A 24639-nucleotide genomic window follows, 5' to 3' on the forward strand; every position below is an offset into this window, starting at 1 on the left:
TGCCTCTATCTTAGGATGAGAAATGTGGCTTGTCCAAGGTCACCCATTGGGTTTCTGTGGCTAAATAAAGATTTGAATCCTGGTCTCTCAGATGTCTAGTCAAACCACTATACCACAAGGACCTCAGAATTCCTTGATACCATTTCCCCTTTCTGCCTTTGATTTTTTTTCCCTATCAGGAGCTACTTGAGAAATTGCAAGTCGCTTCTGGTGTGAGAGAATTGACTGTCTGCAAGGACATTGCCCAGAGGACACCCAGATGTTTGATATTTTACCATCCTGTGGGAGACTTTTCTCATGTCCCCGCATGGGAAGCTAGAGCTGAGATGGGAGCTCACTCTGCTCCCCGGATTTGAATTGCCAACCTGCTAGTCAGCAGTCCTGCCAGCATAAGGGTTTAACCCATTGCGCCACCGGGGGCTCCTTACCTGCCTTTGATGAAAAGCAGTTCAAATCCTGGACAGCACCATTATTTCACTGATACTTAAGGCACAGGGTTCATGGACTCATTCACACTAATATTGCAGTGCTATAATCCCACTTCAACTGCCATGGCTGCATTTTATGCAACCCTGAGATTAGTAGTTTAGCACGGGGGATTTTAAAAATATGGAGGTGACTCTTTGTCTGGACATCCTCAAAAGAGAGGCTGGACAGCTACCTATTGGAGATATTCCAGCTGGCGTTGGAATGGCTTAGGGCCATTATGGCGAACCTATGACACGTGTGTCAGCACTGACATGAGTAGCCATTTTCAATGACACACAAAAGTCACTAATGGAATCTTTACAATTATACATGTTTGTCATTTAAACTATAAATATTGTGAAATTATGGGTTTTTTTCCTCAAAGTGACACCCCACCCGAGTTATGCTTGGTTTTTTGGCGAATTTTGACACACCAAGCTCAAAAGGTTGCCCATCAGTAGGGCACCTTCCAACTCTATAACTCTTATTTCCAGAAATCTGGAGACTAAATATTATCTCTAATAGTTAGACGGGAAGACAGATCACCCTTTTTGGTGATCCCGGAAAATCAATGTAGACAACATTCACAGAAACTACTCTCACAGGAAGCTGAGATATTATGGCAATGGCTATGAAGAAAGTTAGGGTGGTGAGTTACAAAAATACTTAACAGTTTTGGAAAAGGCAGCCCATAACTTAGAGAGCAGGGAGGGGAGAGCAGGCATGCTCGGCGCATGGCATAGTGTATGTGCATGTGCGGGTGAGTGAGAGTACACAAGGCTGGTAGGAGGCTCAAACCAGCGAGTCCCTTCAAGGCAGGGGGGAAAGAGTCCGTGCAATGTGGGACTGGGAGTGGCCCAGCAGCATCAGTAGGAGGAGCAGCAGAAGCTGCTTAGGTAATTTGTAATGCTATTTATTTTTAAAAAGTCTGTATTTCCTTTTGCTTTTATTGATACTCCCATTAAAAATGCATAAGGATGTGGGTGAACTACAACACTAAAAAGCATGCGTCAATCTTCCCCAAATCCCACCAATATTCACAGTTGGTCATGTTGGGTCTGTATGCCAAGTTAGGTCCAGATCCACCGTCAACTGGGTTCAGTGCTCTTTGAAAGCAGGTGAACTACAACTCCCATATGCCAAGGTCAATCACCCTCCCCCCACCACAACCCCACCGGTATTCAAATTTAGGCGTATCAGGTATTTGTGCCAAATTTGGACCAGGATGAAAATACATCCTGTATATCAGATATTTACATTACGATTCACAACAATAGCAATATTACAGTTATGAAATAGCAACGAAAATAACGTTATGGTAGAGGGTCACCACAACATGAGGAACTGTATTAAAGGGTTGCGGCATTAGGAAGGTTGGGAACCACTGGTTTAGAGCTAACTTACTTTAAAAAATCAGGAGCCTCTTAGAGTTCATTAAGAGCTGTTTCATTTGCACTAATTAAACATCGTCAAGGTGTCTTGATATATAGTATGCAGTCATTTTTTAAAGTGTCTGCAGATGGAGCTATTGATTTGCTTAAAGGATGGCTCCAGTTTAAGGGAGGACAGTCATAATAGGGACAATCTCAAATAGTTTGGAAATGTCAAGGATAAAGGTTACTTCTTACCTGTATTGGCTGTTCTCGCCCCAGATGTAGCTGTTTTCCAAAAGTTAGTGCGTAAACATGAAACTTCTCAGCTTCTCATACAGAATCCTAGGCATGTTGAACACTTTAATTTTTCCTGCGTTGGGAGTACGTTCTCCTGTCCAAAGCTGCATCACTATTGCATTTATAAGGTTGTCCTGGGCAAGGCCCATGCTCCAGTCCTCAAAAACTGTAGGGAAACCCCAAGAGGTGAGAAGAAGGGGGCTTAGTTATTCCTCAGGCCTTTTCCCATCGACTCCTTGCTACGGAGAAGCAGGATTACTGGCATGCAAGTCCTGTTCCTTTCTCATTGGCCAGGAAAGCTTCTTAAAAACTAGAGAAGTAGTTTCTTTCTTGGAGAGCAGCAAACCAGGATGCTTTAGCGACTTTAAAACATAAGCAGCTGCTGACCCACATCTACACTGTAAAGAGCTTGGAACTTGGAGCAGACTGCTTGGCTGTACAGTAGGGGCTCCCTGGAAGCTCCCTTGGAGGTCACCACGGCTCCTTGCTTTAGGAAACTTTGAGAGACCAAGTTGAGAAGGACCTTGATTGTTGGCTGAGAAAGAAGAATGCGAAAGATTGGAAGACTTCTTCTGGTGCTTCTCTTTGGATGCCTGTCATGGAGTAAGCCCTGAAAAGTTTTCATTCTTTCCTTCTTCAAATTATCTCCCCCACTCCCCAGCACTAGGAGAAACCCTGCTTGGAGACCTCAAAAAGCACAGTCAAAGACAGAGGTATGTATTATGATACAGAGTACAATTTTGTTGTTCAAATATTATTTAAATGTAGCACTTTCATAAGCTATAAAGCATGTTGAATGGTCTAAAAGTATGGAAAAGTTCTGTTTTGGGACTGCAACTACCATGATCCTCTAACCCAGCATTTCTCAACTTGGGGTGGCGGGACCCCTAAGGGAGTTGTGAGGGGGTGTCAAAGGAATCACCAAAGACACAGTATTATTTGTTGGTCATGGTGGTTCTATGTGGGAAGTTTGGCCCAGTTCTATCATTGGTGAGATCCAGAATGCTCTTTGACTGTAGGTGAACTATAAATCCCAGCAACTACAACTCCCAAATGTCAAGTCTCTTCCCCAAATTCCACCAGTATTCACATTTGGGCATATTGAGTATTCATGCCAAGTTTGGTCCAGATCCAACATTGTTTGAGTCCACATCCATTGTTTGGATGTAGATGAACTATAACTCCAAAACTCAAGATCAGTGCCCACCAAACCCTTCCAGTATTTTCTGTTGGTCATGGGAATTCTGATTTTATGGTTGGGGGTCACCACAGCATGAGGAACTGTATTAAGGGGTTGCGGCATTAGGAAAGTTGAGAGCCACTGCTTTAACCAGTATGGCTGTGGGCATGCAATAATTGAGGGATACTGAGGAGTGTAATAAAAAAAGAACTTTTCCAAGGTCTGGTATTATGATAGGCTAAATACTGCTCTTGTTGAGAGCCAGCATGGTACGGTGGTTTGAGTGTTGGCTGTGGTGACAGGTTCACTTTAAGATCATTGTAAGTCAGAAATGGCTTGAAGACTCACAACAAGAAGTCGCCTGTTGCAGCAGCTAAGGTGTGCCAATGACCGAATGTGCCCAGCTCTGCTCTCTTTTGTGGGGCCCAAAGATTCAAAGAGTTGAGAACCTGATATTTGAAATTGCAATCCAGTAACCAGGTACTCTGTTTCATGACATGGGCTGGATCTACACTGCCATATATTGCGGCTTCAGACGGCAGATTAACTATGTTGAACCTTGATTATATGAGACCCAGCCTTAGTCTTCATTTGGAGTTTGAGTGTCTGATTGCTCTTTTACTTTCTAGATTCTTGTGACTGGATCTAAAACTGGATTGGTGTGTGTGTGTGTGTGTGTCTACATACCAGCCATATTGATTCATCGATCTGAATAGAATTCTCCATTTATCCAGAAGAAGACTTGTAAAATTACTTTTAAAAAGTTATTTGTTTTCATTACTTATTGCAATAATTGAACATAAGAAACAGTACAGTAATGGAAAACAATATATCTTTTGGCTTTATTCATTACTATGTTATTAAAGTAAATGTTTAATCTAAACCAAGCATGGGCAAACTTCAGCCCTCCAGGTGTTTTATACTTGAACTCCCATGTTAGGAGTTGTGGGAGTTGAAGGCCAAAACATTGGGAGGGCCGAAGTTTGCCCATGCCTCATCTAAATCCTACTGTTAACTATTGAGTCTTCTGAGTTTACCTATGTTTTGACTCACCATTCAAAAACTGATTTAATCAGTTTGCTCTAGATGTGACTATGGCCCCTTCCACACAGCTGTATAAAATCCACATTGAGCTGGATTATATGGCAGTGTGGACTCAGATAACCCAGTTTCCTCCACTTTGGGTGAAATGTGGATGTGGCCAGCTGTGAATTGTCTGATAGTGCTTGGCAGGCCTTGTCCAAGCTGCAAATAAAAGCGGCAAAACGGTGCTATTTGACCCCGTATTGAAGAGGTCCATGGTTGTGCTTTTCCTCTGTTCTACCTATAAAGCTAATTGGACTTCTGGCTGAATCTTAGCGTGCATCTACACTGTAGAATCAATACTGTTTGTCACTATTTTAACTGTTGTGGTTCAATGTGATGGAATAATGGGAGCTGTAGTCTGGTGATACACCACCACTCTTTGGTAAAACCACAGCCCCCATGAATCCATAGCATTGAGCCACATCAGTTAAGTGCTGTCAAATTGCATTAATTCTACAGTGTGGATCAAGCATGGGCAAACCTTGGCCCTCCAGGCATTTTGGATTTCAACTCCCACAATTCCTAACAGCTGTTTTGGAGGTGAAGTCCAAAACACTTCGAGGGCCGAAGTTTGTCTATACCTGGTGTAGATGCATCTTTAGCTCAGTAAAGGCAATGGGATAGCTTCCCCGCTGGCTACTCCTGTTGCTGTCACCAACATCTTCTACTTCATTCTCCATAATGGTAGGGTTGGTCCAGCAGAGGCTTTAACTACACAGGACCATAACGTCACAAAGCAGCTACATAGGCCATGGTAGTCCACGCTCTAGTTACATCCCGTATAGACTACTGCAACGCTCTCTACGTGGGGTTGCCTTTGAAGACGGTCCAGAAGCTTCAACTAGTCCAACGAACGGCAGCCAGGTTGTTAACAGGAGCTGCACTCAGGGAGCATACAACCCCCTTGTTGCGCCAGCTCCACTGGCTGCTAGTTTGCTACCGGGCCCAGTTCAAAGTGCTGGCTTTGGCCTATAAAGCCCTAAACGGTTCTGGCCCAACTTACCTGTCCAAATGTATCTCCCCTTATGAACCACTGAGGACTTTAAGATCATCTGGGGAGGCCCTGCTGTCGGTCCCGCCTTCGTCACAAGCACGTTTGGCGGGGACAAGAGGCAGGGCCTTCTCAGTGGTGGCCCCTTGGCTATGCAATACCCTCCCTAGGGAAATCAGATCTGCTCCCTCCCTCTTGATGTTTTGGAGGCAAGTTAAAATGTGGCTATTCGAGCAAGCGTTTACAAATACAGAGTAGCTAATATAGGAAAATGAATGACCTGCCAATGGAATTGGACAATGCTTGAGAATAATGAGACTCTGATGATGTTGCTTTTATGGTTTTTGTGATGTCTTATACTGTTTAATATTTTTTATCTATTATGTTTTATGTATACTGATTTGTTGGAAATGTTGAGTCGCCAATTGGCTGAGAAAGGTGGTATACAAAAACAGTAAATAAATAAATAAATAAATAAATACATTACTATAGCCGTGGCTGGCATTTTTAGGGCCTCTAAACATCCATAGGAATAGCCCCGATGACTTCCTGCCACTAATGCTATAATAACCAGCCCATTGCTAAGGTGCTCTGTGTCAAAAAGGTCATGACTGGCTCATGGTGAAAGACAGGAAAAGCAAACCCTGTGTTGACATTCCTGGAGAGCTTAAGGGCTTGAAACACCCGCACCGCTCCCTCTCAATTTCTTGTTTGTGCCGGTATCTCTGTACTTAGCCACAGCGCTGGCACGCAGACGGGTAATCCGTCTGGCATGCACCTGTACAAGGCTCCCTTCCTCTCTCCAGCATTTGGGGCTCTTGCCCCTGCATGCATTTGTCTGAAAAATGAGCCATTATTTCTGTATTGCAGTCCCAGGTGGAGCATCCAGTAAAAATCCCACCAATTGTCTTAAAAAGAAATAGTTCAAGGTCATGTTCCCTCTATTTTTCCAATTTACAGACCAAAATACGTAAGCTTGACCATTAACAGGAGTTTTAAAAGCGAAGCTTAGAGGGCAAATAGGGGTAGAGGATTCTGGGATCTAGAGTAATAAAAGCAAACACATAATTTGTGCAAGACTTGGTACGAAGTTCCAGAAGAACTCAAGCAATTAAGAATTCTTATCTGGAAATCTGAAATTTGAAATACTCCGAAATATGAGATAGTGACATCTTCGCTTTCTGATGCTTCAGTAAACACAAACTTGCACATATGTAGTGGTTTTGCAAACAATACTGTCTTGTGTCTGAAAGCTTGTAGGTGAAAGTTCTTGGAGAGAAAACATCATGATAATCAGCTTATGGAATTTGCTGGCTTGGAATATTACAAATAGCTGTTATTGTGGATGGAATCTGATAATAAGAAATGAAGAATAGATACGCAGAGCAGGCAGAAAATGGTAAATACAATCCAACCATAAGCAGATGTAAAGTTGTATACTATACACAAAACAAAAATGTTAACTTCACATTTAATGTCTCAAGGTTAGTATTTTCAGTGACTAGTCAGGAAGCTCCCAGTGGCGCAGTGGGTTAAAGTACTGAGTTGCTGAACTTGATGACCGAAAGGTTGCAGGTTCGAATCCGGGGAGCAGAGTGAGCTCCCGCTGTTAGCCCCAGTTTCTGCCAAATTAGCAGTTTGAAAACATGCAAATGTGAGTAGATCAATAGATAGGGTACCACTCCGGGGGGAAAGTAACAGTGTTCCATGCTGGCCACATGACCTTGGAGGTGTCTATGGACAGTGCTGGCTCTTCGGCTTAGAAATCAAGATGAGCACCAACCCCCAGAGTCAGACATGACTGGACTTAATTTCAGGGGAAAACCTTTACCTAGTCATGAAAGAGGATATAGAGTGGCCAATTATGTATTGACAGAAAAAAAGGGGAGGAAATGCATTTAAAAAAGACAAATAGGTAAATCTGGACATAGTGCCTCCAGGTTCAGAGCCCAATTCAGTATTTCAGATCTGGACCTATTTTGACTCAGACTGCTTGCCTTCCATACCTTAATACTAACAACAACAAGGAAGGAAGGAAGGAAGGAAGGAAGGAAGGAAGGAAGGAAGGAAGGAAGGAAGGAGAGCCAGGGCAGCCATATAGAAGTTGGTAGAGACCTTGTGGCCTATCCAGTCCAATCCCCTGCCAAGAAGCAGGAAAATTGCATTCAAAGCATCCCCAACAGATGGCCATCCAGCCTCTGTTTAAAACCCTCTAAAGAAGAGACCTCCACCATGCTCCGGGGCTGAGAGTTCCACTGCTGAACAGCTCTCACAGTCAGGAAGTTCTTCCTAATATTCAGGTGGAATCTCATTTTCTGTAGTTTGAAGCCATTGTTCCGCATCCTAGTTTCCAGGGCAGCAGAAAACAAGCTTGTTCCCTCCTCCTTATGATTTCCTCTCACATCTTGATACATGTCCCTCATGTCTCCTCTCAGCCTTCTCTTCTGAAGACTAAACATACCCAGCTCCTTAAGTCGCTCCCCATAGGGCTTGTTCTCCAGACCTTTAATCATTTTAGTTGTCCTCCTTTGCACACATTCCAGCTTGTCAATATCTCCCTTCAGTTGTGGTGCCCAGAATTGGACATAGTGTGATTTCAGGTGTGGTCGAACCAAGGCAGAATAGAGGGGTTGCATGTCTTCCCTGGATCTAGACCAGGGATTCTCAAACTTTTTAAATAGAGGGCCAGGTCATAGTCCCTCAAACTGTTGGAGGGCCAGATTATAATTTGAAGAAAACGTGAATGAATTCCTATGCACACTGCACACATCTTACTTGTAGTGCAAAAGACACTTAAAAACAATACAATAATTAAAATGAATAACAATTTTAACAAATATAAACTTATTAGTATTTCAATGGGAAGTGTGGGCCAGCTTTTGGCTGATGTGACAGGATTATTGTTGTTGTGTGCTTTCAAGTAGTTTCAGACTTAAGTTGACCCTGAGTGGGGGCTGGGTAAATGACCTTGGAGGGTCGTATTCAGCCCCCGGGCCTTAGTTTGAGAACCCCTGCTCTAGACACTAAACTCCTATTTATGCAGGCCAAAATCCCATTGGCTTTTTTAGCCATCGCATGACATTGTTGGTTCATGTTTAACTTGTTGTCCACAAGGACTCCAAGATTTTTTTCACACGTACTGCTGTCGAGCCAAGCGTCCCCCATTCTGTATCTTTGCATTTCACTTGAGACAAGATTGAGATTCTGTTGGCATGTTGTCAACCCTGATGCTTAATTGTCTCCTTACCTGAACTGATGGAGGTGATCTTAGGGAACTACCACATCCTGTGTGTGCCAAGTCTTACATTAAGCCAGGCTATTCAAGGTCTTGGAGGATGTTTGCCAACTGAGATGAACAACTTTCAAGCTTATTGTCTTGGGTAATAGACAGACAAAATCTATTTTTGAGCAAGAGAAGATGGTGGTTTCTTAATTCCAGACAGTCTTGGATTGCATTAATTGAATCCATTCAAAACAGGCTTTTTTTTGCCTTTCCCCCTTGTACTTTCAGCCTCTGGAGAATGCCATTAATATTACTGGGTCAAAATGCATTGGACTAAGTGGGAAAACAAAACTTTTTTTCAACACTCTGAGACTTTGTCTCTTCTCTTTGTCTCTTCATTGGGTGTTACTGTCCTTGTTGGTCTTTAAATCACTTGGAGTCAACTTGTGTGAAAGTTTCTCCCAGTATGTACTTGCCTGATCTCCGAGATCTTTCCTAGAGGCCCTATTTTGTCAGTCTTGCTTATGATCAATGAGTGACCTTAGTAAGGACTGTCTCAGTTGTGATACCCACAAATGATTTTCGCTGTCTTTGGAGACACACCTACTGTCTTCAGTAACTCAGTGTCATTGGCTACTTCAGACCCACTTCTTCATGCAAGCCTTTGGATCCCTTTGATGGTGCCTGAGGAGATGTTGCTTTTTGTTGAACAGACAATGGTATGTGGAATTTTGCTAGAATTTAGAATTTCAGTGGTATACTTTTCTATTTTGTATTTCTAGTTTTACTTGTTAGTTGCTTCATGGTTTACATATTCCATGGTTTACCTATCACTATCTATCTATCTATCTATCTATCTATCTATCTATCTATCTGAGTGAATGAAGTGAGGTATGTAAATATAACAGTAAATTAAATGGGCAAAAATAATAATTAATGGAATAGTGCCAGAATTCCCCCTTCACAAAGCTGATTAGCATTGCTGACAAGTTTTGTGTTTGCCTTCAGATATAAGCCTTTCATGTAGCTTAGTTAAAGTCCTTTGATTCCACTTTAACTGCCATGGCAACACACTATGGGATCCTGAATTCTGTAGTTTGGTGAAGCACCGGTGCATTCTCAATACCTTATTCATAGAGTATAGATTCTAAGGACTTTATCACACGAGGCTGGTGAAGTGGCATATCCACAGGATTATGGTGTCTTTTGTTATTCCTCACCGCACGATGCCCAGTCTGTGATGCCCAATCCGTCTTGTAGCTGATTTGTATCCCACCCATTCTGGGAGCACCCCTTTTAATTCATGGGTAAACTGTCAATAAATCTCAAATGTACTAACTTTCTACAGTGGATTTCTGTGTGAAAGGCTCCTCCCTCTGCAGTTGCACTTTGATGCAGTCATATGATGTGAGTAGGTTGATTTTATGGCATCACCACAAGGCCAACTTTCCCTCCCTCCCTACTGTGAAGTCCCTCAATTCCTTTATTGATTATCTATTTATTTATTTCCGGTTTTTCTACCCCGTTCCTTCTCAACCCCCCCCCAAGGAGGACTCAGGACAGCTTACATTTGGCAGCAATTCTATGCCAATAACAAATCAGTTTAATAACAAAACAGTAAATAGCACATTCATTAAAGACAATAAAATCAGTATTATTGATGGTGTTCAGGGGATGCATCCAGCTCCACTCCTGCCAGAGAAGCAATAATAGTCCTTCTTCACAAGGAAGTCTTCCCATTTCCTTTTTAGAGGGGTGCCCTACTCTCCAAAGAGAGTCTTTCCTCGCTGGGGATTGTTCTCACGAGGAAGAAAGTGGTGGGATGGAAATTTGATCACATGGTCATGGATCACCAAAATAGTGCTAAACCCCTCATGTGGAGTAAGTGTGACGAAGTTTGAGGCAAAACTGGGATACTTCTGTAATTAAACTAAGGCAATTGTGATGCGATAGCAGACTTGCGTGATAAATACTTCCCTGCTTAATGTGGTTCCTATTCATCTAGTGGGGAGCTGGGCTAAAGGTTAGGAGCTCACCCTGACCCGGCTTCAAACTGTCAATCTTTCGGTTGGCAAGATTTACTGCATCTGCAGCTGGTGATTAACCTGCAGTGCTAAAGCCAGCCCAGAACTATAGTACTATAACTGAACCCATCATTATTTAAATAGAGAAAGAAGAGCATGCAAAAATAAATGAAGTGATAAAACTTAGGAAAAAAGAGGTTTGGTGAATTTGTGTCTAAAGGTATTTTGAAAGGCTACAAGTTTCAGAAGATACTTTGTCTGATCTTTCCTGTCTGATTTTCTGTTTCTCCAGCACTTCACTCCCCTGCTGCTGCTGCCCACGCCTGGCCTGGTTTATTTGCTGGTTTCCCACTTGATTTAGGCAATGGGGAGAGGTGATGCTGAGGATGGACAGATGCCTGAAAGAGTGAAGCCTCCAGATGGTGGCTGGGGCTGGGTTGTGCTGCTAGGTTGCTTCGTCATCACTGGCTTCTCCTACGCCTTTCCAAAGGCAGTGAGCATTTACTTCAAGGAACTGATGCATGACTTCCATGTTGGCTACAGTGACACAGCTTGGATCTCATCGATCATGCTAGCTATGCTGTATGGAACAGGTGAGGAGGCTACAATTCCATCCAAAAAAGCACTATATTGTTTGGGCTTATAAAAATATAGACAGGTATTTTTTAAACTACACTTAATAGCAATTGGTACATTGCAATAGTAGAGCAGTTGGATCACATATTGCTCATTCTGAAGATCACATATTGTACTGATATCACTTTAGGAGCCCCCAGTGGTGCAGTGGGTTAAAGCTGCTGAACTTGCTGACCGAAAAGTCACAAGTTCGAATCTGGGGAGTGGCGTGAGCTCCTGCTGTTAGCCCCAGCTTCTGCCAACCTAGCATCTCAAAAACATGCAAATGTGAGTAGATCAATAGGGGAAGGTAACAGCACTCCATGCAGTCATGCTGGCCACATGACCTTGGAAGTGTCTACGGACAACACCGGCTCTTTGGCTTAGAAATGGAGATGATCATCAACCCCCAGAGTCGGACATGACTGGACTTAATGTCAGGGGAAAACTTATATCTTATATCACTTTAATAATTATGGCTGCTATATGGAGAATTCCATAAGATGTAACAAGAGCAGTTAAAGTGGTATCAAAGTATTAGAACGGTGGAGTGTGAAAAAGGACCCTAGGTCCGTGTCATTCCCTTCTCCATGCCTTTTTTTCCATTCTGGATTTCTTTAATTCCAAAATTTCCAAAAATATATTTCCATCCAAGATAAGAGTATTAGAAGCAAGTCGTTTCATGAGTTCTGATTGGCTACCCCAGCATTTTTTTCTGAGGTGTTGGACCGCAGTTTCCATAATCATTGGCCATTCTGCTCAGGAAAAATGGGAATTACAATATAATACACGAGGAGGGTGTCAGGATGAGAAGATCTCACCCAAAGCTTGTTAGAATGTGTTTCTATTATCCATTGCTTCCATCTCTACAAGTAAGCACAGCATCAGACATCACTTCTAACATTTTGGGGAAGGGATCCTTGGTATTAAGCAAACAAAGCTATCTTCCAATTCTTATATATTGCTAAGCAAGAGTGTTCCTTCTACCTAAAGCAGTGGTTCCCAACCTTTTTTGACCAGGGACCACTTGACCAGGGACTACTCTCCAACATTAGTACCAAAAGGGTTACGAATCAGGTTTTGGTCACCTTTAGATTCAGTTTGGTTATTTGGGATGCTGATTCAGAAAATCACATTGGATAGACTACATCAGCATATACTGGATGGTATATGTTCTGATACAGAACATATACCATCCAGTAGTCACTATCTGCTCACCCACAGAAAACCATATTTAATAATCTAGAACTGATGTGGTAGTAGTAATCTTTCATGGGTAGTCAGCCTCTCCCCTCCGGACATCTAGACATAAGAGGGTTTTGCAAGACCAGTCGCTCTCATTGCTCTGTGGATTCATGGCAACGGTGTAGTAATGGTGAGGCTGCGGATCATATTCGTTCTTGGGTGGTGGTCCACAAACCATGGATTTGTAACCACTGATCTAAAGCCTACACACAAATGAGGAAGAAGAATGGCTCTTATCATGGTTCAATCGTAAAGCTCAGGTCTACTTTGGTTAATTCTTGAGATCTTTGGACAATACTAGTCAGAATGAACTAGAGACTAGAAAAAAGTACTTTTTAAATTAACTGCTGGTTGTAGTGTAAAAATTGAGACTGGAAAATAAGCGGCAGCCAATGAAGCTCCTTAAACGGGGGTTAACCGCTTCCTGTAATTCACTCCAATTAGTAGTCTGGCTACCGATTGTTGGACCAATTGAAGTTTCTGAGCCATCTTCAAGGGCAGCCCTACATAGAGTACATTGTAATAATCCAGTATAGAGGTAACTAAGGCATAGACCACTGTGGCCAAGTCAGACTTCACGAGGTACGGTCGCAGCTGGCGAACGAGCTTTAAATGTGCAAAGGCCCTCCCCAGCCACCGCCGACACCTGAGCATCAAGTGTTAGTGCTGAGTCTAGAAGGACCCCCAAACTGTGGACCTGTGTCTTCACGGGGAGTGCAATCCCGTCGAGCACAGGTTGCCACCCTATACCTCGATCTGGCCTGCGATTGACCTGGAGGACTTCTGTCTTGTCAGGATTAATCTCCAGCTCATTTGCCACCATCCAGACTGTCACAGCGGCCTGACACTGGTCTAGTATCCAAGGAACTTCTTTGGAATTAAATGGAAAATACAGTATATTCTGGCGTATAAGACTACTTTTTAACCCAAGAAAATCTTCTCAAAAGTCAGGGGTCGTCTTATACGCAGGTGTAGTCTTATTCATGGGAGTCGTCTTAACTCTATATTTTAGCTGGAAAAGTTGGGGGTCGTCTTATATGCCCAGTCGTCTTATATGCCGGAATATACGGTAGTAGTAGAGTTGGGCATCATTTGCATAGAGACTACATATGTTCTGCTGCATATGCAGTAAATTTTACTTTACTTCAGCTGTCGATTCCTTTTATTTCGTTCTAGTCTTTGTCCCTTTTTGATTTCTTGGATTCTCTTCAGGACCTGTGAGCAGTATTATGGTGAACCAGTTTGGATGTCGTCCTGTGATGCTCGTTGGAGGCCTCTTGGCTTCGTCTGGAATGATTTTAGCTTCATTCACCACAAACATTATTGAACTGTACCTGACAGCTGGTGTGTTGACAGGTGAGTGTTCTTGCAAAGTGGGAAGAGAAACAATACACCTCTAAAATAAGCATGCATCTGCGAGTGGGAGGTGGAACATAGAACTGACAGAAATTGGAGAGAGATTGCAAGGAGAGTGGAAGAACTTGATGACAGAGATCTTATCTTGAGCAAGCAGAGTACAATGCCACGGAGTTCTATGTCTTCTCAAACCCTGGGATGTTCTGAAGCCTTGCTGCTGGGAGAGGATTGGATAGGGCTCAGGATAGCTCCCTAGGCCCCATCCAAAACAGGTACATATGACACACTTAGATACATCTTTAGGAATTCTAAAGACCTTCTCCAAAATTCTATGGTCACTTTCAGTGGAAGTTGACCATGGAGTCATGCTGAAGGACCCAGAGAATTCTAGAGAGAACATATTAATCAACCCTGTAAGTAACAAAATCCACAAAAGGTAAATCCACAAATGTGGAGGGCTTGACTCTACAATATTTTCATACCCATTATACAAAGATGCCTAGTATCCTTTCTTGTACTATTTGTGCATGTATTGATAGTATTGATAATTTAGTCTAGAAAGTATATTTTACATTTGCATGGCACATTCTGTCATTGAGTGAAACACAAGCATTGCATGCTCCTACTAATTGTAGAGAGATAACATTTCACTTAAAAATATCTTTTAATAACAGAAAAGTATAATGCACGGATAGGGTCACATATTTCTGGGATTGTAGGACAGATACCTCCATTGCAATGGTTCCCAAACTTCTTTGGTCATGGAATCCTTCAGAAGACTTTCCTCTTGCAGAACCCTAACTCTGTTTCTGATTTTCCCATGGAACCCTAACTCTGTTCCAAAGCACTGTGAATCCAGAAAGTTTTTTCTTCTTTCATCTACTCCTATTGCCCAAGGGTTTTGTATAATGTAGGTTTGGAGATAAAGGGAAAACATTTAAAATATAACCACAAACCTTTATTTTGGTACAAGAAAATATTGGATATAACCACAAAACTTTATTTTGGAACAGGAAAAGTATTGGATTCACACTGAATTCACACAGTGATGAATAAAATTGTTTCATTTTTGTACGTAACCTAGTTTTGAAATTGAATTTTATGTCCAACAGCTGAATACACAAATTTGGGGTGGCATCCAGTTTACTCTGGCTACTGACAGCTATATATCTATCAGCTCTATAAAATACTGATCAAATTTTGTTCTTACGACAGAGGTACAGTAAAGTCTCACTTATCCAACATAAACGGACTGGCAGAACATCGGCTAAACAAAAATGTCAGATAATACAGAGTATCCTACTGTTACCTGTGCAAAGCGGTGCTAGACACCTAGAATACTAACAACAGGGACTCAAAGGGTTAAGGCAAGACAACGCCTCAGCCAAGCAAGAAGTGCCCAGATGTGGAAGAGGAGCATGAGAATCACAGAGGGAAGGAAGGACGATGCTGCCTCTTCCGGTCCTGCCTCTCCCCCCCCTCTTCTTCCCTCCCCCCCCCTCCTCTTTGTCTTGCCTTTTTCACTTTTTGGGAATGGAGAGAAATTTGGGGAGTGCTCCTTTAATTGAAGGGGAAATGCTGGAGGAAAAGGAGGACATCGGATAAGAGCGTCAGATAAGACGAAATGTTGGATAAGTGAAAGTCAGATAAGCGAGACTCTACTGTACATTGAATTTCAACACCATCTTTGTACTTTGGCATGGAATTTAAAAAAAGATTTAAACAAAGGTTTTAAAGATTTTTCATGGAACCCTACAATGCATTTGTGGAATCCTAGGGTTCTGCAGAACACAGTTTGGGAACCTCTCCTCTATCACACTCTTGAGACGTTTCTATCTCTTGAGATCAGTGGCTCAAAATTTAAGCTTTAAATCTTATTTAGTCCCAAATCGAGTAGATGAATTGAATCAACGGAACTTACAGAAATGTTAACTATTGTAAACTTCTCATTGATGTATTAGTCCCCCTCTGGCTGAAATTCAGAAATTGATTCAGGTTATCATTTATTTATTTCTTTACTTCATTTGTATATCATTTTTCTCACCCCAGGGGGGACTCAAAGTGGTTTCCAACATATTCACAGAAAAATATAATGCCTCAGAAACATATGAAACCTACCATAAAACATTAACATATAACTATCAATTAAATCATAAAACGTAATTACGTTTAGATATTAAAACGTGGAGTTAAAAACATATTAATGTAAACATTAAAATCAATTAATTCAAAAACATAGTCCAAGGCCAATCTAATATCAAATTGTACATAATCCCTGTTCATTCCTTGTATTGCTTACTGCTCAAATGCTTGGTCCCACAGCCATGTTTTCACTTTTTTCCCTGAAGGCCAAGAGGGAGGCCACTGATCTAATTTCATTGGGGAGGGAGTTCCATAGATGAGGGGTCACCACTGAGAAGTCCCTGTCTCTCGTCCCCACCAGTCGCACTTGCGAAGGAGGTGAGACCGAGAGCAGGGCCTCCCCAGACAATCTGAATCTCCAAGATTAATTTACTGGTAATTTATAATTCCTCTTGCTTTCTGCAGGTTTAGGCATGGCTCTCAACTTTCAGCCTTCCCTGATCATGCTGGGGTCCTACTTTGATAAGCGGAGACCTTTGGCGAATGGGCTTGCTGCAGCTGGGAGCCCAGTCTTCCTGTCAGCTCTCTCTCCACTGGGGCAGGTTTTGTTGGAGAAGTTTGGCTGGCGAGGCGGATTCCTCATCATGGGAGGCCTCCTGCTCAACTGCTGCACCTGTGGGGCAGTGATGAGACCCCTGGAGATGAGTATGAAGACGACAAGAGAAAAGGCCCAGGACAAATATGAGGCCAAAGAGATGCTGCCAATGGGAGAAAGGGCAGACGAGGCCATCAACACCACGGACAACACTAAGAAAGCCAAGAAAGCCAAGAAGAAGAAGAAGCCCAAGAAAGGCAAAAAGTTGTTAGATTTTTCAATCTTCAAAAACCGAGGGTTTGTCATCTATACGATTGCCATGTTCATCATGGTCTTGGGTCTCTTTGTGCCCACCATATTGCTGGTCAACTATGCCAAAGACACAGGAGTGCCTGACAAAGAGGCTGCTTTTCTGTTGTCCATCATTGGTTTCATCGATATCTTTGCCCGTCCATCTTGTGGGGTTCTTGCTGGACTAAAGTGGGTACGGCCTCATGTCATCTACCTGTTCAGCTTTGCCATGCTCTTCAATGGCCTGACCGATATCATCAGTGCCAAGGCCAGCACTTACACATCTCTTGTCCTCTTCTGCATCTTCTTTGGCATCTCCTACGGCATGGTGGGGGCCCTGCAGTTTGAGGTGCTCATGGCCATCGTTGGCTCACAGAAGTTCTCCAGTGCCATTGGGCTTGTCTTGCTAATCGAAGCCATCGCTGTGCTTATTGGGCCACCCTCTGCAGGTAAGCCTAGGATATTTGTAGCCTGGAAACATCATTCCCTTTCACAGGGCTCAGGATGAGGTATTGTTTATCGGGGCTTAATTTTGCATACCACAGTTCACCCTTGAAAACAAATAGTAATAGTAATAATCATCATCACTGAAAAGGGATATGACCAGGAAGAAGAGTGTACTCTTGAGCATGTGCAGCATGCCCATCCAATATCAGTGAGAAATCATGATACTTCAGTTGATAGTGCCATAGTCTCACGGAATCAAATAGTTGGAAGATCTCTTGCTAGGGGCTCTGTTACTGCTTTTTTTTTTTTGGGGGGGGGGGGGGGGGAATGAAAGCAGAATAGGTATTCTGTCTTTTCATTGTGATTGGTTAGCATTTTGTATCTATCCCTTTGGTCATCTGTTCTATTTCCTCAAATGCATGTAGGAAAAAGTATTGCTATTTTCTTCCTCAACCAGTCTGAGCTGATTTTGAGCTTTAGCTTTCCATATACTATTCCTACAAACTTGAGTTACACATCTGTACCCTTCTTTGGTGATTTGTCTTTCCATTCTGTTTACATATTATTTTTTCCTTTTTCTTAATTTTTCCAGTGTTTCTCATTTGTCTTCTTTCATGTGTTTGTTGATGATGGTCCTTTTTTGCAATTCATTCCTAAAGAACTTCCCACACTCCCACCCCCTTAGCATGTCTAACCAAATGATTCCTCCCAGCAATTCCCTGAACTTATTCAAATCAGTTGTCCTGAAATCCAAGGTCTATATTATATTATATTCTTCTTTGTCCTTTCTCATGATTGCAAGTTCTAACATAACATGGCAATTGTTGAAGGATTTCATGGCCAGAATAACTGGGTTGTTGTAGATTTTTCGAACTGCATGGCCATGTTCTAGAAGCATTATCTCCTGACATTTTGTCTGCATTTATGAAATGCATATCTCTGAGGATGCCTGCCATAGATGCAGGTGAAACGTCAGGAGAGAATGCTTCTAGAACATAGCCATACAGCCCGAAAAACCTACAACAACCCAATAACATGGCCATTTTTCCAGTGCAGTGTTTTGGTCATCTATTTTTTCTGCTGAAATATTATTATTTCTGTTTTCTCTACACCTATATATATATATTGATGATTCCTTTACTCTGTTTTTATTCAACCTGACCTGTCATGATTGCTTCTATTATGCTGGAAGAATGATTTTTTTATATGGCTGTGAATCTCCAGTTTATAGCTCCAGTTTATCCATGGGCAGGTTTCTTGAGGAAACACAAGGAGTTTAACAAGAATAGTACACATTTCTTGTCTACCCATCTTATTTGTGAATGACTAGACTCATCTAGAAAGTGTTCTGCGACAGTGCTGAGACTCGGGAACCTTTTCAGGAAGGTTTGTTTATAGTAGAGAACTAAATACCCTAAACAGACCAGGCACCATCTGATCCTGGAAGCACAGCTTTGGTTAGTATTTGGATGGGAGGCTGCCAACAACAACAACAACAACAAACAAGTTCTCAAAGCTATACTTCATAGGAAGGAACTTGACAACCTACCTCTGAGTTTCCTTATCTAAGTTTCCTTATCTTATCTCAGAAATCCCTGTCAGTTTACCAGCTGTTAGGATTTCTGAGAGTTGAAGGCCAAAAACATCTGTGGATCCCAGGTTGAGAAAACCTTGGGAAATTAATGGGATTTCTATAAAGTTAACAGGCAACTTGAAGACCACACATACACACAGAGAGATCCATTGTGAACAGGTGCAGTATTACAGCTGCAGCTTAAAGGCCTTTACTAAAACCATTTTAGATATCAACCCAGCAATATTCAATGCAACAATTAGATGCAGGGCCCTGTCACAAGTCCTTGTCACACTGGAGAATGCTGGCAGAACAATACTGGACATGTTGCTCTGCTGCACCCCGATTGCCTGCATAACAATCTTCCATCACTCAGTATGCCTCTGACAGGTTGACCTTAGAATTGCCATAAGTTGAAAATGACTTGAGAGCACAGAACAGCAATTTGTGATCCTGGTAATCGTGGTGTGCTTATAAACATGACCACTAATCAATTATGAATGTATATGTTCAGCTTATGTATTCATAACTGCTCAACAGGATGTTATCCAACATGTTTATCCTCTTCCCCTTGCCAGGTGTTCCCATTGGCCTGTAGCTTCTGTTGCTTTCAGCATTTAGACAGAAAAATAGGTGTGATTAATTGATTAAATATGGATACCAATAATGGGCCTCTCTTTCTAAAACTTCAAGTCCTTGACAAGTGTTTTAATAGAGTAACTACATGGAAGAATACTACAATGCACGATGCTGCTAATTCTTTTTTTTTCTTTTTTTTGTTTCACCCCAGGGCGATTGGTGGATGCACTTAAGAGGTATGAGGTTATCTTCTACTTGGCTGGCTCAGAGGTTGTGTTGTCAGCTCTCTTCCTGGCCATTGCTTCCTATTGCTGCCTGAGAAGGGGGAAAAAGAAGACTTCTCAACCAGAGGAGAATCCTCCTGGAGGTGGTGGTGGGAGCGAAACAGAGGAAGCCGAATCTGACATACAGGAAGGCGAGGACCATCCTGGTGACCATCCCCACCTCTCACACAGCATCAACAACGCTGGGGGTGATGTTGTGAATCACATTGCAGAGAACAGGCATGTCGACGGAGCTGGGCAGCCAGATGGGGAGGGTGAAGTTTTGGCACCAGGAGGAGGCAATGTGGTTCACACAGTTGAAAGAAACAGTTTTTAACTATATGGAGGTTGAATTCAATCAACAAAGACAGTATTAACAATGCACGGGACCTAGTCTGGCTGAAGCAAAAGTATATAGGGAAAGCTGACAAGTTTGGATGGTGGGAGGAGAGAATAATAGTAGCCTGAGAATAGTGTTTTTTATACAATGGGATGGCCCCATGAACAGAGTTCCCTGAGGAAAGCAAGCCATGTTGTTCCCTTGAATGTTCTATGGAATTCATATATTTTCCTGCAATGCATGGACTACCTTGACAAACCTGAGAATTAGAGCCGCTTAGTGACCAGGCTGATAATGTTGATCTATTTGATACATATATTTTTAAAATTTCATCTACAAACCCAGAGCCCAGGAAAGGAGGAAACAGTGTAATAATTACAATGCTTAAGTAAGATGTTGCTCCTTACCTGAGAAAGTATAGGATATAATTCTTTTAATGTGCCAAATACCAGAAGAAAAGAAAGCAATATGATATACTTGGAAAGAATAGTGGAGTGCCAAAGCTTGTTAGAGATCGTTTGTGATAAGGTGATGCCTACCGCTGGACACATCTCTATGAGTAAGGGAGTATTCCTTCTGTAGATTGGTTCTTGGTGACTGGAATGTTGATCTGACCATATACCAAGACAGGAGCTGGATATGGCCACTATGTGAATGGATTGGAATCCTGTTAGTGATTTATATGAGTGCAATGCCTGTTACACTGATGTATGGCACTGTTTGGAATGCTGTCTGATTGTGGAGGGAAGAAAGCAAAGAGAGCTGTATTGTCAAAGGCTTTCATGGCCGAAATCACTGGGTTATTGTGAGTTTTCCGGGCTGTATGGCCACTTTCCAGAAACATTCTCTTCTGATGTTTGACTGTATCTATGGCAGGCATCCTCAAATGTTGTGAGGTCTGAAAGAAGCCAGTAAGAAGCAAAGACCTTGAAACTGCTAGGCCATTAAATGCTAATCAAGGTGGCCAATTGCAACATTCACACCTACCTCAAAGAGATAAGAGTTTTTTCTCCCACCCTGGACATTCCACAGCTATAAAAACCCCATTTTCCTAGTTTCCAGCAGATCTCACAACCTCTGAGGATGGCTGCCATAGATGCAAGTGAAATGTCAGGAGAGAATGCTTCTGGAACATGGCCATACAGCTCGGAAAACTCACAACAACCCAGAAAGAGCTGTTTCCATTGCCAGATAAATTTTGGGATCTGGCAGTGTACTTTTCTCTGATGAAAGAAATGACTTTCACTGCCACTCTTATACTTCCCACACTCTTCCTTGCAGTGCCTACTACCATTTACCCCACCTTTTACGATGGCATAGTTTACACCAACCAACAGTACCACAGCCAGAATCGTGGATTAGATGGGCTTTGATAGAGCATCTTATAACATCTTCTGCCATTTTTGATGCCATTAATGCCTAAACCTATTGTTTATGGCTTATACAACCAGGGAGTTCTAAGAACTTATATAACTAATGCATTTCAAGAGAGACAGAAATACTTCACATTAATGAGCAACGTGCTTCTTGAAGAGAAGTCAGGGTTTTTGTTTTGTTTTTTGCTGTTAACAGAACCTGTTTTTTATACCAGGATTCACTTTAGCTTCCATTCTAATCCTTTTGAAATGTGAATGCTTGTAATAAGTCAATAAAAACAATTGCTTTACCTAATCTTTTGTATTGTGGACATGTCCAAAAGAACATACGTTTCTATCAAAGATTCAGCCACATCTATGCATGTCGTACATGGAAGTGAAGAGTTTGGTAATGATCGTCTAAAAGCAAGAGCAGACCTTGTTGTATAATAGCTGGTATTTCACTGCCATTGAACAATGGTTCTATTTGCACTGATTTTAGATTATCTAGGCAGGTTTATCAATGGTCAAGTAATTTGAAACAATCCAGTTGAGTCACATGGGTCGATTGGTTTTCTTTACCATGTCAAATTTGTGTCATTTTTACTTTATTCATGGGTAGCCTAGAAATATAAAGAGCTGGTAATCAAATCTCAAAAACTTTGAAAAGCCAGGTTTACTATAAATATAGCAGATGCAACATGAGTATGTCCAGTATGCAATAATTCTGAACCTTTGAAATGACTAAAAGTAATTAGATGAGAAGATGAAAAAAGTGCACCAATGACAAAAGCAAGTGGAAACCTGACTACCTCCTAAACTGTTACCCTGTTAATTCAAGATACAGTATGTTACTTTTGTGAGAATATTTGTCCTTCAAACTGCTGTAGTTTGACACCATCTAATGGCATCCAATTATTAAACCAGTTATCTGTGTTTCAAATAAATTTGTCACTTTGTGGTAATTGCACCAAATTGCACCCTTACAACAGAGGTGGGCCAATGTGGCCTGGCAGCTGTTACTCTATTGCCTCCTCTTTATTCTTCGTAACAGTTCTTCGTAACTGTTGATGCTGGACAAGGCTGATGGAAACAGTCCAGCATCTGAAAGGGTACATTTTCATAGAGTGTCTGCAATCTCCCAGGAAGACACACCACAATCATGGGGAACAATACATTCCCAGTAATTTAACACAAGATAGATTTCCCACCCCCCTTTACGTAAAGGAAAGAATGTTTGCGCCAAAGAACAAGCAGCAGGCAAGAGGCTGAAATAAAAGGTTTTTTTCTTGAACAACAAGAAAATTAGGCTAAAGGCTTCCCAGGTCGTTAAAGATGGATTTCTGGATGAAAGTTACCTTCTTGGGCATGCCTAAATCACACTTAATCTGCTTTACAGCCAGGTCTCCAGTAAACAGCCCATGTCAAAGCCCTTCCTTCCGCCTGGTTCAAGAACTTGACCTAAAATGCCCCAGAACAACACCTTAAAGGAACTGTGTTACATCACAGAGGGATCAGACAATTAATATGTTTTACAGAGGCTACACGAGATGGGACGTTACTTCACAATGTCTGGGACATCACAAAATCAGTTTTTCCGCAAGCATTTTGAATTGGGAATAAGTCATACAGCCCTGTCGTATTATTTTTGTGATAATTCAAATGTATCCCACAATAACTTAGCTTTCCAATTCATTGTTATGTTTTGTTAAAAATCTAACCTTTACATGCAACAGAGTTAGGAAGTTGATATACAATGAATTCATCATCATCATCATCATCATCATATGTAATGGATCATCTAATTCCAACTGTAGCTATTACGGAATGTGAAAAGTACAAATAGGGATAGAGAATGCACAAAATAGTATAGACTTGTCTTGTTTGTATAGACAAGAGAGAAAACTATGTTCTAATATACAAACACTATCAAATATTTGAAGAATTGGGGAAGGCAAACACTTGCAGCACAAGATTGATGAGCATTTCTTTTCAACAGATTTCGCTGACTACAGGTCTTACAATCTCTTATCCATGATGAAGGTGGATAGGGACATGTCTGGTGGTGACCAAAACAGTTCTTCTGAAGGCAGCACTTGCATCCACATAGGATTGCCCATTCAACAACTCTTCATCATCTTGTTCTAATGTCCTTGTGTGGTACACCTCTTTAAAAGATCCATATTGTCTCCCTTAAGCTGACAGCAGGTAGACCACCTTATAGGTACAGAACTGGTCCTCTAGTCATCCTCATCAGACTTATAAATGAGGATGAAGGGTTTGGTATATACGAGCACTGAGGAAACAGAATGAATGGCTTGAGCCCACCCAGCTGTCTTCTAAGCAGACACAGCATTGCAGCCATCATGAGACCAATTTGCTCACCCTCTAGCAATTTAATGCAATATACTGGATTGAATTTTGAGGCATATTGTCTTTGAAGAAGACAAAGAAATTATCTGCAACTGTTTCCCTAGCAACCTGCCAAAGGCAATGCAACTACAATCTAATGAGTGATGACTGTAATTAGCACTTGCAAGATACGATCTGCATGTTTAGTTTCTCCAATATTCTACTCCCTGAAGCCAAGAAAAGCCTGCAGATTTACTATGCCTGTGATAATGCAGATGGGAGGTTGACGACAGAGCAAACTCTGTGTGCCCGCACATAGCCTTGCATATTTTGTAAAGCTTACCACTAGACACATTGCGCACAAAGATCACTTTCATACAGCCCAACAGCTGCATAAAGAAAGCAGCCTCAGAAAATCTATGTGAAACCATGGATAGCAACAAGCAATGGGAGGACATTACAGCTACAGTCCTTGCTAACTGGAACCATTCCTGTTAGCATTCTTTATGAGGGAAACAGGGGAAAGATGCAGACTGTGGGATGGGCTTAGCATGTGGCACCCCAATAATATTTTTTGACTCCCCACCTTCTTCAGATTGCTCATTTTTCTGATGTGAATGGCCTGTTCTGGAAGTTTTCAGAAGGGACAATTCACCTTTTAGATAGCTCACAAGGTTGATCATTTTTAAAAGCCCACCCATTTTCAAGAACAGAAGATATCAGTCACATCTTATTATTATTATTATTATTATTATTATTATTATTATTATTATTAAAAACCACATTTTGGAAGCCTATGGAGTGCCCGGAAGGAACCCTGGGAAGGAAATTGAACCTTGCCACCCATCAAAACAGCTATGAGCACATATTGTATTCAGAAAACATTTAGGATAACCTTTTAAAA

The 24639-nt window shown here is 41.8% G+C and overlaps 1 protein-coding gene across 2 annotated transcripts; it reads left to right on the forward strand.

The window, feature by feature from the left end:
* Positions 1–2428: 2428 nt before the first annotated feature.
* SLC16A8 (solute carrier family 16 member 8) lies at positions 2429–21699 on the forward strand. 2 transcript variants are annotated; one of them, XM_067469199.1, is made up of 6 exons: positions 2429–2851; positions 9261–9337; positions 10935–11235; positions 13715–13858; positions 16406–17275; positions 19637–21699. In XM_067469199.1, exons 3-6 carry the CDS (start codon positions 11007–11009, stop codon positions 20023–20025), a joined length of 1632 nt encoding a protein of 543 aa, XP_067325300.1. In that variant the 5' UTR covers positions 2429–2851; positions 9261–9337; positions 10935–11006; the 3' UTR covers positions 20026–21699. The 2 variants fall into 2 exon arrangements, with proteins under 2 accessions (XP_067325300.1, XP_060633013.1); XM_060777030.2 differs by lacking the exon at positions 9261–9337.
* Positions 21700–24639: the final 2940 nt, after the last annotated feature.

This window comes from Anolis sagrei, chromosome 5 (genome assembly GCF_037176765.1).
Source record: "Anolis sagrei isolate rAnoSag1 chromosome 5, rAnoSag1.mat, whole genome shotgun sequence".
Classification (NCBI taxonomy): Eukaryota; Metazoa; Chordata; class Lepidosauria; order Squamata; family Dactyloidae; genus Anolis; species Anolis sagrei.